Genomic DNA, 18,544 nt, shown 5'->3' with positions numbered 1-18,544 from the left:
CTAAACAGATCTTGGTAATATGGGGTTCTCCTTCTTCTTTTTCCATGTTCGCTCCCTAGGCGGAGCATATGACCAGCACGAGAGATCTGCAAGTCACTCTGTCACATGCCATTTCCTTGGCTTCCTCCCAGGTCATATCGGCATCTCCAAGTTCCGCTGAGTATAGTCGGTGAATGGTCGTCAGCGGCCTTCCGGGGTGCCGGAATCCTCGGGGTTGGAAGAAGAGATATAAAGGGTTAATGCTCTCAGATGGCATTCTAAGGACATTTCCCAACCATGTCCACCTTCTCCTCTTCAGGACTTCCAGTATGAGGGGCTGTTGGGTTTTTCTCTTAATTTTTGACAAAGTCGTACCACTTTACACTCGGTATTCGCATCAAAACTTTCAAGGTTCTAACGTTGGGTTCACACACTCAAAATATTGTATATTAATATGTTTTTTGCCATAGGTGCGTCGTGGTTCCACTCGGACGAGCTGGACCCCAACATGAGTGGAACTTCGACTGTCATTCCCCGGGCAGAGAAGCTACACGAGATAGTGTGCATCAAACAGTTGGAGAAGGATGCCGTGAGTACATATATTATTCAATTCAATTTATTTACAATTAACATATATATTACAAACTTTAAATTTAAAGCGTATACATAAGCGCAACAATGGATAAAATACCTAATCAAATACACATCCCTTCTAGTCTCTAAATTCAATTCAATTTATTCAATAAAAAAAATAATATATACATAACAAACAATATTCAAGGCGTATATATTAAAATTAAAAGTAAGCAAGAAGACTTAAAGGTGTAGAAGAATCCCGCTTCGGAAAACTCCTTCGGACACATGGAACAGATCAATATCCAATGTGATATTGTTCAACATAGCGGTAGCTCTTCCTACAGGCATAACCATCGGCAGGTTGGTCCTGTGTATAGGAATGTGAAACAATCTATGCCGACGCTGTCTTAGGTAACTATCGGGAACATACAGACCAATGCTCCGGATAATTTCAGGATTATCGATCATACCGCGCAACAATCGATAAAAATACGTAATTAAATACACATTCCTTCTAGTCTCTAAACTATTGTAGCCAAGCATACCCTGGAGAAACTGGGTCGGGTAGAGCCGAGGATAATAGCCGTACTCTCTCATGTAGAGATACCTGAGAAACTTCTTTTGGACTTTCTCTACCAGGTCTGAGTGTATATGAAATAATTAAAAAATTTAAATGTTTCGAAGGTGTTGGTGTGCCATGACAACCTAGTAGAGATGGTGAACCCTCTCGCGATAAGCGGGGAGGCCAACCGGCCCACCGCGGACCTGATCTCCAAGCCCAAGAGGCACCGGCAGCTGCTGCAAAGGGTGGAGTTCCCCTTCACCATCCAGAGCATCGGTTGGTATAGCCGTCCACACTCTATTCAGTTACCACATTGTTTGCGGGAAATGCTGAAAAGCGTCTTTAACATACTGTTGGTAGAGTTGTTGAAAGTGGGAGATGCTTAACCTTTTAACCGCGTCAACTTTTTTCCTGAGAGATGCCCGTACGCGGTATTTCGCCGTTTTTAAAATGATTACTTTTATCACGTATTTAGTTAAGAAACGATTTATTTTCCTAAACAAAAACGTTCAATGGGATTCATTGTTCCTTTTTGATACTCTATAATACACTTGTGTCACATTATTCTTGAAATATATCGTAATATAAACAAATAAGATCGTAACATAAATAAATCAAAGCACGCATCGTGTGTCACTCTTACCCACTGGTGATGCGTAGCGTCGAGAGTGAGACAGATAAGGGCATGATTATGGCGCGGACTAATTACCGACCGCAAGAAAAATCAGAGATCTGTTCTTTTATTTATCCTTGTGATGTTACAAATTATTAGTCAGATATTTCAACAGATGTCATAAGGCCAAGGATTGACGTATTATTTTATCCAAAGTTCCACACCATGAAAAAATCCCTCCAAGTTGAACTGATGTTCGAAACTTGGAGCAAAGTAAAAACACATACGGTTATGTCAGCCGCGTATGGGGCATGTTTTATTAAAACACATACGGTTATGCGAGTCGCGTGGATCCGGTTAAAAGAGTTATATTTGCTTACTTTTGGTAGAGCATGGGAGACGCCAATAAACATCATATGATCCGCATGCATCACATTGGCATCCTTTACCATACGCAAGCTGCCATAGCTACCAAACCATTATAAGCAACTTGCAATGTTTTTTCTCATTTCGCATTTTCAGATACTTACCAGAGCTAACATTACAAAATTGTCACATTTCAACTTCAACTATGGTCAATAAAAGCAACATTTAGGAATATTCACATTTTTAAATCACATTTTCATATGGTGTACAAAATACATATCACCGTTGTTACTGCTAACAGTACTGGAACACTTTTAATTAGGAAGACGGAAACGCGCAAATGAAGACAATCTTTTATTTATTAAAAATTACAAAGTTATAAATGTGAAAATAACAAAATTACACCAATACATCAAAAATTACCAAACACAAGGGCGAGAAGAACAAAGCGACACCAATATAAAAACAGAGCGAGCGCGGCGTATACACGTTTTGAATATTATTTAATCTGAGCACACAAAATTTTGTCCGCCACCCCTTATATACGATTTTAAAGGAGCTACACGTGGTGGGGACAATATTATAAACAAAATATTAGTCGATGATCTGCGTCTCTTTGTTCTTCTCGCGTACATTTATCAATACTATTTTAATACATAAATTATTCTGATAAATACACAGATTTTGGCCGAAACCACCGTTGTAAAGGGGAAATTTTTAGCATCGTAAGGGAAAGATTAAGAGTCCCATGCCTTGGAACTTATTGAAAATATGACAATGACTAAAGCCTCCCCCCTATTGCTATGTTCCCACTGTTTTTTGACTTTTGATCGTTGAGAATTAGACATTTAGGCTTACCTGAAAAGGGCGTTGAATTAGAATATAAAAATCAACTAATTTTTCAATTAATTTTTATGTTTTTAAAAAAGCGTTTGAAATATCCAAATTTTTTTGCAAAATAATATCAAATTGGAAAAGATCTGTCGTATTTATTGTAGCCAAAATGGCGGAGTACGTTTCTCTACGTTAATATCTTTGTAATGGAATCTGGTAAACCATATTGGGCTGCTATCAGCACCCAGTACCCAGTACCCTACCAATGCATTGTTGAAATTCGTGTTCACTGAATTCCCCATTTCTACGTCAATAATAATTATAATGATTTTGGATAATTTATATAGCACCATCTTTGTAAAATACTGGAAAAAAATTTAAATGTTAATGTTTGTCCCTTTTTTTCAGTGGTCCCAACGAGTGGAGATAGCGTGTTGGCGTTCCACGCGCACGGCGTCCAGGGGAGGTCGCTCCGAGATGGTTCCATAACGCAAGAGATCAGCGACCCTTCCAAGAATTATCGCCTCCTCGGACACGACAAGTGAGTCTACTTCATTCGTTTAGTATCCCAATCAGACAAGGCTGATCGTATTAAAAATAGGCTTATTTAAATTAAGTCGTTACTTAGTAAACAAAATGTTTGGAGCAGTTTACCCGCGTCTGTAACATTTGCCCCGGTAAAGGATCAAGAAAAGGTAGAAATATAACTATAATAATAATAATAATATAATAAAGAAATATGACATCTAGCCCATTCCTAGTATGTGTTATGGATAGTTATTTAAATGAAAATAAAAATGTTATTTTTTGTTTTGTTTAATTAATTTCCATATTTTTTATGTTTTGTTTTATTACCATTCACATTTCTAATGTTTTGTTTAATTACTCTCCAGATTTCTAATGTTTTGTTTGATTACAGTCCATATTTTTAATCACAACATTTTGAGTGTGTCCAAATACTTGTACACAAAATCTGGATTATCTCTTATTACAGGAGTTATTTTCATATTATTTTTTGACATCTCGTCAAAGATGAAGAAGAATGTGGTAGTCTGGGCATTTACTGTTTAATTTTGTTACATTTAATGTTTCAAAATTGGTTCACATAATATAGAACTTCCAAGAATTTTAGTAGTGTGGTTGTCAATAATGGGTAGAATTGGTGAATGTTACACGTGTGTAAAGTGATCACTTAAACCAGCCTATGACGGTCACCAGCCTATGACGGTCGTCAGCCCCGTAAATGCCCAGACTTCCACATTCTTCTTCATCTTTGATGAGATATCAAAAAATAATATTAAAAAAAAAATTAATGTTTTGTTTGATTACTTTGCAGAGTGGTCGCGCTGGAGTCCCACATCCTCAGGACGGGCACGCTGGTGGGAGAGGACGGCAATGATCTCTACATCTTGGCGGGCCACGAGGCCTCTTACTAACCCCAATCGTCGATAATTTTAGGGATTTTTAAATTATTTGCGTTCCAAAACAATTGTATGTATAATAAATACGACTGAGCTCTTGTCCGGAAGTGACCGCACAAACAAATTGTAATTTTTTTTAGACACTCTTCGTTTTTTAGATCTTCCACGTACTTAACTTCTTTTTCTTCTTCTGTCGTGTCATGTCTGGTTCCCCTGGCGTCGTCGACTATCACTTGAGAGTAATTGTCCTTGTCTCGGGCAGCTCTACACAGCGCCTCGACAGTCCTGATCCCCGTCCAATCGCGTATATTCCGGAGCCAGGAGATCTGCCTTCTGCCCACACATCGTCGACCCTCTGTCTTGCCTTTTACGTACTTAACTGAGGTTTCAAATTTAATGCGATCAAATTCAACCCTAGATTACTTAACTATCCTACAAGTGACGTTGTTACTAAACATATTCTAACCCTTATCCACACCAAATGGTGCATAGGGCACTGCATCGTATAGGAGCAGTGTTATCTTAATCGTTAAATGCACGAAGGAAAGGTGATCGTCCTTCTGCTTCAGGTACCAGTCGAGAGTCATATGCAATAAATATTAGACTGAAAAATGACTAATATTTATTTTGACCTTCTTGGGAATCAAACCCGGGACCTTCAGCATGGTAGCCTAGCGCGCTAGCCACTACACTATGAAGGCGGATGTTACTAAACATTTGTAAAAAATACGACATAGAAATAAAACAGGAATAAGTAAGATAATCAAATACTTTTATTATTTTAGAAGTAATACTTACATTCTTTGGGAATAAGAGGTCACGTTAAAATAAAAATAAAATAATGGTACATTAGGAAGGTACCGTGAAGTACGGGATAATATAATGACTCGATCATTGTTTTTTCCGGGAATCATCATTTAACTAACCAACTAACTAACCATCACGCCGCTTCTCCGCAGGGGTAGGCAGAGAGAATAGAGCGCCACACCACTCTGTCCTTGCAAACATTCTTCGCCTCTTCCACGTTCATGCATGTCCTCATACATACCCGCCGATTGTTACGACTCCTAACCTGACCACTTTCAAGTATTTGGCATACCTGATCGTGCCATGTTTTTCTCGGTCTTCCTCTGCTTCTTTTCCCACTAACATTCGCCTCATAAATTTGTTTTACCGTTCTTTCCTCACTCATTCGTTCTACATGTCCAAACCATCTCAACGCACCTTTCTTAATTTTATCGATAATGCTTATCTCAGCTTTGCATTCCTTCCTTATTTCACTATTCGCACATCTATCATACATCGTTTTGTCGCACATTCTTCTGAGAGAATCATCATTTCGCCGGCGTAATTATTACGATAGTTTAGTATTCTAGGGTTAATGAATAGTATAATAAAAAAACAAGCTGTCTTCTACTGGATGAAAATTGTGAAGTGCCATTTTTGTTTTTGAAAAAACATTGTAAATTTTCAATTGTCCGCCTCCGTGGTGTAATGGTCAGCGTGTTTAGCTACCGTGCTGGAGTTCCCGGGTTCGATTCCCAGGGGGGGGAGGTGAAAATAAATATTAGTGATTTAACACTGTAATGTCCGCCTCCGTAGTGTAATGGTCAGCACGCTCGGCTGCCGTTCTGGAGGTCCCGGGGGTCAAATAAATATAAGTGATTTTTTCACTGTAATATTTATTCAATATTACCCTGGACTGGTACTTGAAGCGGTGGGCCGATCACTTTTCCTTCATGTGTAAACGATCAAGATAACACTGCGTTTATATGAAGCAGTGCCCTATGCACCATTGGGGTGCGGATAAGGGTTTTATTATTATTTTATTAATATTTATTTAATATTACCCTAGACTGGTTCCTGAAGCGCAAGAGTGATCACCTTGCCTTCATGTAAGTAATGATCAAGATAACACTGCGTCAATTTGATGCAGTGCCCTATGCACCATTAGGTGCGGATAAGAGTTATTAAAAAAAAAAAATTCAATTGAGATGACCCCGCCATAAATTCCTCTCCTATACTTAAGCATGACCGTGCATATTTCTTCCTTTTGACTGTAGTATAATGTGTATTTCATTCCTGTAAATGTGTGACAATCCACTATAACTGTGCTTGCTAGACGTCCCGATTTGACCGAGACAGTCCCGGATTTTAGTCAAAATCCTGGTGTCCCAGTCGGTTCGCTTCACATCCCGGTAAAAGTTAAATTAGATTAATTTTTCATACTCTGCATTTCAGCATTCATTTTTTATTCATAAGGTTACAAATGGAAGAAATTTAAAGATTTTTAAAGTAACCTTAAAAATTCCGCATGCGGCATTTCCTCGGTCAAGAGTTCATATTCAATATTTGCTCAATGTGTGGATTTTAGAACTAGAAAAAAGATATATCTGTATCGTTTTATATTCAAAGCGTTTTGATTCATGTTTGATTTCACATATTAACACATTGTTGTCGGGCGGATTTGCACGCTATTTAGAGCCAGAAGCGGGCGTTTTATACGTATTTTTCAAAAATTATGTATCAATCATCATATCTTTGAAAATATTGATATTTCATGTTGAAAGTTTCTGTCTAGTATTCATCATATCTAGTAGCGTATAATATACCTTTTTTTAGATACATGTATTGAAAATTTATTCATAAAATACAAAAAAATATTAAACTCATAGTTTATCAAAGTTTATTGTCCGCCTCCGTAGTGTAATGGTCAGCACGCTCGGCTACCGTTCTGGAGGTCCCGGGTTCGATTCCTAAGGGGGGTAAAATAAATATAAGTGATTTTTTCACTGTATTCAATATTACCATGGACTGGTACCTGAAGCGGAGGGCTGATCACCTTTCCTTCATGTGTAAACGATTAAGATAACACTGCGTTAATATGACACAGTGCCCTATGCACCATTGGGGTGCAGATAAGTGTTTTATTATTATTATTATTATCAAATTCAAATATAACCAGGGATTTTTTTCCTATGTAAAACGTGGTGGAACGGCGTTCCGGTACCCTTTTTCACGGATAACATATTCTTATTTAATTTTCAAAATCAATTAGACGAAACATTGTTTGTGCTTACACAATCACAATGTATATTTATATAATTATGTATTAATTTTAAATCAAACACAGATTTTTTGAGGCTACTAAGTTGTATTTTATTAAAAAACACAAAAATTAATATTGTGACAATTGATTCGCCTAGTTATGGCATTTTCAAACGAATGTTCTTTTGAAAATGACATAACTAGGCGAAACAATTGTCACAATATAAATTTTTGTGTTTTTTTAATAAAATACAACTTAGTAGTATACTCAAAAAATCTGCTTTTTTCGAAAAAAAATTAAAATGGAGTCCTATAAATTAAACGCCAAATCAATGAATAATATATTTATATGATTCGTCAAAATGATAAAATACGGTATTGTTATGAATATTTAAATGAGATTTGAATATATATTTTTAGTAAAAATATAAAATGAGTTCCGGAACCTTTTTTGTTTAAAAATAAAACAATGTAACTATAATTTTCCGTCCGCCTCCGTAGTGTAATGGTCAGCACGCTCGGCTACCGTTCTGGAGGTCCCGGGTTCGATTCCCAAGGGGGGTAAAATAAATATAAGTGATTTTTTCACTGTTATATTTATTCAATATTACCCTGGACTGGTACCTGAAGCGGTAAGCTGATCACCTTTCCTTCATGCGTAAACGATCAAGATTACACTGCGTTTATATGACGCAGTGCCCTTTGCTCCATTGGGGTGCGGATAAGGGTTTTATTATTATTAACTATTAATTTAAAATATGTATAGCCCCAGCAATTTAAAAGATAAAACATCCAACATGCAAGACAACCAACATCACACTAAAATAACTAAATAACCAACAAAGCAATTAAGCTTCAAATGATAATGAAATTTGACTACCCCTTTGAGCTTCAATATTTATGACACTGTTGAGAGTGTGATACCTGACCCTGCATAGTGTAGAGTGTTTCCACTTGAAGTTACCACATGAATCATTAGTTTTGATGTGCTATTTTGCGCCTACATTCAAAATCGCATATATACATGCCCCGCAAACAACTAACAAGACGATTCTGAAAAAAACGTATTTATACGTGACCCGCTTCCTATGCACAACTAAGAAAAAAAAACGATATTATACGTGTTCCGACAACAATGTGTTAATTTACATTTCTTTAATCAAGTTTTTCTTTTCAAATTAAATTGTACAACATATCCTACAATTTTTCAAGCTATGAAGTGTTGGCAGCATCCGAAATTGACAGATTGAGGACCGCAGGGTTAAGACAGCTCAAGAAGAAGACAATATATGAGTAGTCCACTTTGCAAACCACGTTATGTTAAAAAATTAAGTTTTTTTTAGCTAATGGCGCCAATTGGTAGAAAATTCAAAATATTAACGTCCATATTTAGCTTCTTCTTCTTTATCTTTTTGTTGATCCTAGGGATCTGTTAGTGCCTCCGCATGTCGCTCTTGGTATGTCGACTCCCAGCTGTCTTTCCATCTTTTCGGAGGTCTTCCCGGGGGTCTGCGTCCTTCAGGGTTGCCTTGGAGGGCGATACGTGGAAGTCTGTCTTCTGACATTATGTTTATATGTTCCTCCACCTCACGATATCCTCCGTCTTACACATGCTTCGAATGTATTTCTCACTCGGTCTCGGTCCCGATCCATAACCGGAAACACATTGCGAGACCGAGTAAGAAATATTTAACTTAATCTGCCAAAACTTTTTAAGTCGGGAATAAAGTGGAATAGAAAAATCAATACTCTTGCAAGACTTGCTATCCCGATCGACCGTTAACTTTCTAAAATCTCTCAAAAAAACTCAAATCGTCAGAAGATTTAATATTCTATCGATTGCCGCCATTGGCTAAAAAACTTGATTTTTTAACGTAACATGGTTTGCAAGTGGACTACTCATATCATTGTTTAAGAACACGGAAGAGTGGTCGCACCAAATCGCTGTTTAAAGCGTCTGCAGACAGAGCTAAAGTTGCCATGATGATTGGCCAACCCTCAGAGCTAAAAAAAATAAGCGATTATTTGGAAATTTTAACAATTTTTAAACGCACAAAACCGCGAGAACACCAGCATGTAACCAAGTGTTCAGCCCATCGGTTATACTTTTTTTTCAGTGCGTAAATTTTACCGATTCGCATTTTGTTTGTGTTACTTTTTAAAGGTTATAGACATTTTGATGGATTTAGATAGAAATTCGTTTGAAACGAGAACGTAGCGCAATTACAATTATCGTGAAAAAATAACATGTCATTGTGTAATTAATCTATTTAATATAATAATTAGGTACGCCGTCGAAATGGATTTTACATTATTATCGAAAAGTGTGTCAAAAGTTAGTGAACTTGTATTAATTAATTATATTTTGTTTCGTAATGATAAGCTCGATTAAGTTTTTTGTATGTATAACATAATTTTTTATCGATATCATCCGACTTGCGTTTTTCTGGGGTATTTTTCCACGTTTCAATGTCCGTTGCGCACGCTGAAGTTTGTCCGCCTCCGTAGTGATATGGCTGGCGCATTCAGCTACCGTGCTGGACTGTATGTGCTAGTACCGACTTTGTTTATATCAAATAATTATTGTAATATGTGTCAAGTTAGATTTTTTTCGTAGTTCTAGATGGCTCGCAATCAAGTCATTTAAGATTTCTCTTTGGAAACACGGATGACTTGTATACAAGTCTTTGCGTATGTCATGCTTTAAACGTAAAAAATGGATCAGAGGAATTTATTTATTGTTTCGACATTCAACTTGTGGTAAGATATGATGAAATTGTAAAAAAAAAACACTGGTTTTTTACCACTTGAGTTTATTTTATTATAATGACTAGTTTAAGAAACTCGGTGTGGAGGAACAAACACATGAAAATAGAAAGTAAAATGAAAATATACAAAACATGTGTTCGACCAATAGCCACTTATGGGATTGAGGCAAGAGCAGATACTTCTAGAACAAAATCTCGACTTGGAACCTCCGAGATGAAGACTCTCCGATCCATAACCGGAAACACATTGCGAGACTGAGTAAGAAATACCGACATCCGGAGCATGTATAAGACGGAGGATATCGTGAGGTGGGGGCAACAACGAAGGCGATACTGGAATGTCAGAAGACAGACTTCCATGAAGGATGCAGACCCCCAGGCAGACCTTCAAAAAGGTGGAAAGACGGCTGGGAGTCAACATCCCAAGAGCTACAAGCGGAGGCACAAACAGATCCTTAGGATCTAGAAAAGGAAGAAGAAGAAGACTAGTTTCGGAAGCTATGCTTCCATCTTCAGGTCTAAATATAAATTATATTTATTCCAGTTTGTATTTAGACCTGAAGATGGAAGCATAGCTTCTGAAACTAGTCGTTATAATAAAATAAACTCAAGTGGTAAAAAACAAGTGTTTTTCTTTTACAAGATCAGAGGAATATTACTTTATCATAATCCCAAAGAAATTAGTTTTATTTTATGTTTGGTAATTTTTGCATTTATTGACATTTTAGTTTGTTTGCGTTACCTGAATATTCGAATTTTTATCTTTTTTTCCGCCGTGTTAATTCAAGAACGCGTTAAAAGGGAGTTCAGTGTATTTAATGTATATTCTAGACTCTTATGGTTGTACAAACAGCGCGTGCGTCTCCTCCCGTAATTCTGGAAGCGAGTTGAAATGTGTACAAATACGTAAAATAATGATTTGAACATATTACATGATTATACTAGTATTTTTCAAGTTAGATATTTGAAAGTCTTCCGCAAAGTAACTTAGGTGTGACTTATCACGAAAATATTTAATACAAAAAAAAATCAACTAGTTATGTATATAAATTATTATTAATCTAACAGTGATACCTGAGATATTTGCGGTTGATGTAATATATATCAGTTCTGCCTAGTGGATGTAAAAAAAAATTGGTGCATTTTATTAGAATATATGAAGTAAAGAAATTATTTCCTGCCATCAAAATACTCTTCGTAATGATTACTATTAAACTTTTTTAAATGGATCTGTAAAACTTAAATAACTTTTTTTTTTTTCAAATATATATTTTTGTGTTATGCCAGCGGTTCTCGAAGTGTGCTTCTCAGAGCCCTGGGGCTCCGCAAGGCCACATAATAAATCTACGATATGACAAAAACTGAAAAACAAAATTTTATGTGTGGTTTTGTATACTGTTGTAGGAGCCAGTAATGTATAATATACCTATTTTTAGATGATTTTCATTGAATGATTATAATCAAATAATAAACATAAAACCAGGTTTTGATTATTTTAGGGGTTCGTAATACTTTTACTGTCTTAAAAAGGGTTCCGTTGTCAAAAAAAATTATAACCGCTGGTTTATAAAATTTGTTTTATGAAATATCAAATATTGTTACTTTTTAAATTCTAGATAATATTTCAAGTCTAGAACTGCATTCTTTAAAAACTAGATATGACATATGTCAATACAGTCATCTGCCTCTGTAGTGTAATGGTCAGCACACTCGGCTACTGTACTGGAGGCCCCGGGTTCGATTCCCAGGGGAGGGTAAAAAAATATTAGTGATTTTTCCACTCTAATATTTATTCAATATTACCCTGGACTGGTACCTGAAGCTGAGGGCTGATCACCTTCCCTTCATGTATTAACGATCAAAATAACACTGCGTTTATATGATGCAGTGCCCTATGCGCCATCGGGTGCGGATATGGGTTAGAAGAAGTCAATATAGTAAGGCCCCATGCTGTTTCAACATTGGGGTTTTCAAAATGATAATTATAATTTTTAGTGGGCCATTTTCGTAAAACCTATCTCAATCGGAGCCCTTTGCTGTAATTAAATTATGGGGAAAAAAATTCTGAATGGTTTCGTAAATAAATGTGTTTTTTGGTTTTTCTAAACACCATCTCACTCACTGTTTTCAACTGCTGGTTCCAAACAGATAAGAGCATTCCACGCCATAATTAATAAGTTAATAATTCAACCATCGAATCACATTTTCTATCTAAAAAAGTTTTATAGAAATATGACAATTTGTACGATTGATGCGCGGGTTTTTAAAAATATTTATTTCAATTTGTAAATTTAATTGTAAATTGGCGTAGCAATTACGAAAAAATATATATAAAACATACGATCCGAGGATATAACACCAAACTTATATCTAGTTAGGTATTTTCAACATCTATTCACACGTCTTACTCCATATTGTGTGTATACGGGGCCATTTTTTCCACCGAGCAAAACATGAGACATTGCTACTTGTCCTCACATATTAAATGCATGTAATATAAATATAAATATATCCTCCTCCGTAGTGTAATGGTTAGCACGCTGGGCCACCGTACTGGAGATCCCGGGTTAGATTCTCAGGGGGGGTCAAGTAAATATAAGTGGTTTTTCACCCTAATATTTATTCATTATTACCCTGGACTGGTATCTGAAGCAGAGGGTTGATCACCTTTCCTTCATGTGTTAACGATCAAGATAACACTGTGTATATGTGATGCAGTGCCCTATGCACCATTGGGGTGCGATAAGGGTTTTTGTGTTTATATATATATATATATATATATATATATATATATATATATATATATATATATATATATATATATATATATATATAATAATAATAATAATAAAACCCTTATCCGCACCCCAATGGTGCATAGGGCACTGCGTCATATAAACGCAGTGTTATCTTGATGATTTACACATGAAGGAAAGGTGATCAGCCCTCCGCTTCAGGTACCAGTCCAGGGTAATATTGAATAAATATGACAGTGAAAAAATCACTTATATTTATTTTACTCCCCTTGGGAATCGAACCCGGGACCTCCAGAACGGTAGCCGAGCGTGCTGACCATTACACTACGGAGGCGGACAAATATATATATATATATATATATATATATATATATATATATATATATATATATATATATATATATGTATGAAATTCCGAAGCACCTACCATATTTTTCTCACATTTCAATACACTTCACGCTTTTCTTCATTCATTCTCTAAATATCGGCATTGCCCAGTAGAAAAAATGGCCGGTTTTTACAAATTATATACACAATCTTTCGAAACAAACAAATCATAGATTAGTCGTAATATTTTAAAAATAAGCCTTAATACATATATTCCAATCGACCTAGAATAGATACTATGTACATTAAAAAAATATATATAAATATATATTCAATTAATAAAAAAATCGACTTGACCAAGAAAGCAATAGCTTCACTAACATGCTTTTTTCCCGCTGAACAATTTACCCCGATTCATAGCGAGTATTGCCATTATTAAAATTAAATATTAGTAGCGTCAAAGTAAGTACCGTGTTGACAGCTGTCAGTGATGATTTGAATGGCGTTTTAGAATTCTGATTTATTTAAATAAAATGAAATTTATAATTTCTTTACGTAGTCCAGAAATCTAGTTTTGTCTGCGTGTATTGAATGAGAAAATATATATGTAAAATCGCTCCAAATATCCTATGTACCTTGAATAGACATGTAAAAAAGCATATTATGTACATACATATATATTGGATTATATATTTTTTTCCTGTATAAATCAAGAGGCAAGAAAAAGTATATTGTATTTTTAACCTGAAAAAATATATATATTTAAAAAATCACTCTTGTTTCGTATTACTTTGGAAATTGTGTCATTAGAAAGAATAATTGATTTTTTTTATTTATTTTTTACAAGGAATGTCACTCTTACAATAAAAAAAATCGTAATATTTTTATCTTGTCACAAATCGAAACAGCTGTCACTAATAAATTTAGATTTGTGCATACCTTGTCTCTGTGTGTTATAAAGATGATTTTATCACAATAGGTATTTGACCAAACTTTTGTTTTATATATATATATATATATATATATATATATATATATATATATATATATATATATATATATATATATATATATATATATATAAATATGCAAATGACCTCAAGAGGGCTTCACAATTAACAAATAGATAATTGCGCAATGCAATCAATATCCACGGATAAAAGTGAAAGCGTATTTGCTTTCTTGTTTAAATGCATAATTTAAAAATCAAGTTAAAAATCATAATCATTTTATCATTTATTTAAAAATCCTTTTAACCTTTGATATATATTATTTTCTAGTCTAGCATAACTTTACATCTAATCCATTCCTTGTTAAAATCATAAAAAAATGTGTATTTTATTTTTCAATGAAAAAATTACATTATTTTATTCGAATCTCTTAAATGTCTTTTTTATCCCGTTTGGAATTGATAATAGGACATTTTGAAGAAGTCATGTTTTATAATTTTGATGAAGTAAAACTATATACAGCGTGTGCATACTGTGAAAAGTGATCAAGTCAATCCGTGTCATTTTTAGATAAGCATTTAACCCTTTCTGGTCCCCCAAATTAAAAAAAAATCTAGGTAGACAGTTCCAATTGGAAAAAATCTTTTGTCCTCTGCTCCACATACTGTTGTAATAGATACGAGTGACAAGAATGTAAGCTTGGAATTTAAATAAATAATACTAATGATGAAAAAAAATGTCGAATAACATCCGACATGGGACCTAAGAGCAAAAAATCGATGTCGAATGAGATTCCACACTGGACCAGTAAGGGTTAAATGGTTAAAAATTCTACGAGTCTCATGAATTTCTTTCTGAAATTCTAATAAAATATATGACATACATACTATTTTATAACTCAATACAATGATTTAGAAATAGAGAAGTGTCTAGTCATGTAGAATCATTTCAATTATTTTTGTGACTCGGTCACTTTTTGCAGTATAACTACATTATATTTACATCAAAAGTCCAAGCTTCTACAAACAACCGTTTTTTAATGAAAATTTCCTATCAGTTTAAAAAAATTACACTCTCCTTATCATTTACGTCCATACTCTCAGAAAGGTCAAACCTAAAGAAAAATTCAATAAAAAACAGCATTTAAAGATGTTTATTTTTTGTAATAATGATTAAAGAAAACACTTCGTTTTTTACCACTTGAGTTTTATTAGACTACATGTTTCAGAAGTTAAACTTCCATCATTCAGGTCTGTAAAAATAAAAATAATAACTGAATATTTATTTTTTTTGTTAACAAAATAATACTAATTCAGTCAGTTCAGGTCGGCAAATATTATTCTATAAATATTTCAACAAAAAATAATACTTTTACTCAAATTTAAGTCATTTTTAACCTTGTTTAATTTAATTAAGTTACAATTATTATTAACACCATGCCGTCCTCACGTCTGATTGGGTTTTTTTTATTTGGCACCCGTAGATCTGGCTCCGCAGTGTAACGGTCAACATGCTCGGCTACCGTACTGAAGGTCCCGGGTTCCATTCCCAGTGGGGTGGTCAAATAAATATCTGTGTCTGGTTGTGGTCCCGTGATTAGTGTCGCTTACTCTTGAGTCAGAATTTCACGGTTCGAATCCACTCTACCACAATTTGATACCTATTTCTAATAATGAGCCGCTTAGGCTCACAGAAATAGTATGAAATTAAAGTATTTTTGTAAATAATAAAAAAGCCAACACATATTACTCTTCTTTTTTTTTAAGTGATATTTTTCACTCTAATATTTATTCAATATTACCCTGGACTGGTACCTGAAGCGGAGGGCTGATCACCTTTCCTTTATGCGTTAATGATCAAGATAACACTGTGCATAGAGCACTGCATCATATAAACACAGTGTTAAACACACGTTAACACGCGAAAGAAAGGTGATCACCTCCCTGCTTCAGGTACCAGTCCAGGGTAATATTGAATAAATATTAAAATGAAAAAATCACTCATATTTATTTGACCCCCCCTGGGAATCGAACCCGGGACCTCCAGTACGGCAGCCGAGCGTACTGACCATTACACTACGGAGGCAGATCAATGCTTTTAATATACAAAATACATAAATATATTTGGGTCCGGCAAATCGATACCACCAAGTTGGAATAGGATTTGCCCGAACTGCACTCGGACCCTTCAATGCAACACAAACTCCTTGCCCGAGTCACGTGAGGGATAAACCGACAACCGGTTGATACCGGACGGCATGCTGCTAACAGTTCTATTTTTTGACCGAAACATATTTTCAATTCCAACGTATTCTAATAATTTTTACATATCGCTCACTCCTTTCAAGAACGTCATAAATCAAAAAACTTGATTTTTCAGGACATCGTTTTTAAAGTTTTAAAATATAATACAATGTATTAAAAATAAATATCAAGCCACTTATTGAACTTTTTACTGTGCAACACATCTTTTTAGGTAAAACCTGAAGGTTTTTTCTCCATTTGAAAAATATTTAGTATATTTAAAAAAATAATTAAACAATACCTTTTCTTCAAAATGCAAAAACAACACTTTCTGCCCTGTAGCGGGTAAATATTAAGTTGAAAATATGCTTTTTTGCTGGGATATAGTACATTTTCTGGGCATTCCGAAAACATGCATAACTGAAAATTGTCGATTTTTGATTTATGACGTTCTTGAAAGGAGTGAGCGATATGTCATTGCTGAGATTATATCATTACGACGATAATAATTTAGATGTTAGTTTAGTGAAATGTTACGTTACTGTAAACTTATTTTACCATGGATATGTTAATTTTGTTGCTTTTTTTTATTTATCCTGCGAGATAAAAACAGAGAAAGTGAATTGCCTGTAAATATTATTATATTATGAATTATTAATTTGAGAAGATGAAATATATATATACTAAATTACAAACTTGTTTCATTGTTAACAAAATTTATAATAATGGTTCCAACTCTAATGTATGGAAGTGAAACATGGAGTTGGCAAAGGAAGGATGAAAGTAGACTGAATGCAGTCGAAATGCGATCCCTCAGACGAATGTGTGGCAAAATGATATTTGATAGATGTTTGAATGATGACATAAGGAAAGAATGCAAGGCTGAGATAAGCATTATCGATAAAATTAAGAATGGTGTGTTGAGATGGCTTGGACATGTAGAACGAATGAGTGAGGAAAGAACGGTAAAACAAATTTATGAGGCGAATGTAATTGGAAAAAGGAGCAGAGGAAGACCGAGAAAAACATGGCACGATCAGGTATGCCAAATACTTGAAAGTCGTAATTATTGGCGGGTATGTATGAGGAGATGCATGAACGTGGAAGAGGCGAAGAATGTTTGCAAAGACAGAGTGGTGTGGCGTTCTATTTTATCTGCCTACTCCTGCGGTAAGCGGCGTGATGGTTAGTTTTAGTTCAAATATGTTTGGTGAATTTGCCCAAAGCCTTGACAAAACCACGTCGATTCGTCGCGGTGTGCAGCATTGGGTCAAATAAAATATGATTCAAAAGAACCACGCCTCACGGTGGTAAATATGGTTTAAAATGATCAAACTATGCCTTTTGGTAGCGTGCGCAAGTCTATCGATAAAATAAAGTATGGCGCCTGCTGTTATACAATCTGTGTACTCAAGTGTTAAACTGATTGCCTAACATTCAGGAGTAATGGAAACTAGCACAGTAAAACCTCGATATAACGGAATTAGGTCTGTTAAAGCAGAAAGTCCGTTATATAAAAATAGGTTTGAAATACATGTGGAGGTCCTCACCAAAACCTTACATTTCCATTATAAATGAGTAATCAGGAATTCTACCTTGTAAAATTGTTACGTTTTGATGGTTTTTTTTAAAGAGAAATATTTGTATAATTAAAATGTAACTTTGTTTTAAAATCACTTTAAATATTTTATTATAACTTAATTATAATGTCTACCGGTTTCGAAGCTAACCGCTTCTTTAACCGGAAGACATTATAATTAAGTTATAATAAAATATTTATAGTGATTTTAAAACAAAGTTACATTTTAATTATAAAATGGAAAATCACAAAGCTAGTGCTTCAAATATAAATTATATGGAAATATTTGAGTTTTTATTATTCCGACATTCATTATTTATTGTTCCGACAAGACACACAAGGTGGGTCTCTGCATTTTTTTTTAATTTGTTTAAAATTGTGATTTAAATAAATGTATACAATTTATGTTATTAAAAAAATCAAGTTCATACTATTTCTGTGTGAGTAAGCGGCTCATTGTTAAAAATAGGTATCAAATTGTGATAAGAGTGGGTTCGAACTACTCTGACTTAAAGAGTGCGC

The 18,544-nt window shown here is 34.7% G+C and overlaps 1 protein-coding gene across 2 annotated transcripts in view; it reads left to right on the top strand.

Annotated features, from left to right (window-relative positions):
- The window catches only part of hppy (MAP4K3-like protein hppy), a 51,398-nt gene extending 46,320 nt beyond the window's left edge, over nucleotides 1–5,078 (top strand). For both annotated transcript variants that reach the window (XM_088272096.1, XM_088272095.1), the window contains 4 exons: nucleotides 450–568; nucleotides 1,240–1,393; nucleotides 3,339–3,471; nucleotides 4,267–5,078. In XM_088272096.1, coding sequence (XP_088128222.1) covers nucleotides 450–568; nucleotides 1,240–1,393; nucleotides 3,339–3,471; nucleotides 4,267–4,366 — 506 coding nt within the window. In that variant the 3' untranslated portion in view covers nucleotides 4,367–5,078. The remainder of the gene's footprint in view (nucleotides 1–449; nucleotides 569–1,239; nucleotides 1,394–3,338; nucleotides 3,472–4,266) is intronic.
- Nucleotides 5,079–18,544: the final 13,466 nt, after the last annotated feature.

The sequence above is a fragment of the Brachycentrus maculatus genome, unplaced genomic scaffold (assembly GCF_059751285.1).
Source record: "Brachycentrus maculatus isolate JH-2025_06_01 unplaced genomic scaffold, ASM5975128v1 h1tg000475l, whole genome shotgun sequence".
Lineage (NCBI taxonomy): Eukaryota > Metazoa > Arthropoda > Insecta > Trichoptera > Brachycentridae > Brachycentrus > Brachycentrus maculatus.
This window is presented reverse-complemented; position numbering and strand designations above follow the sequence as displayed.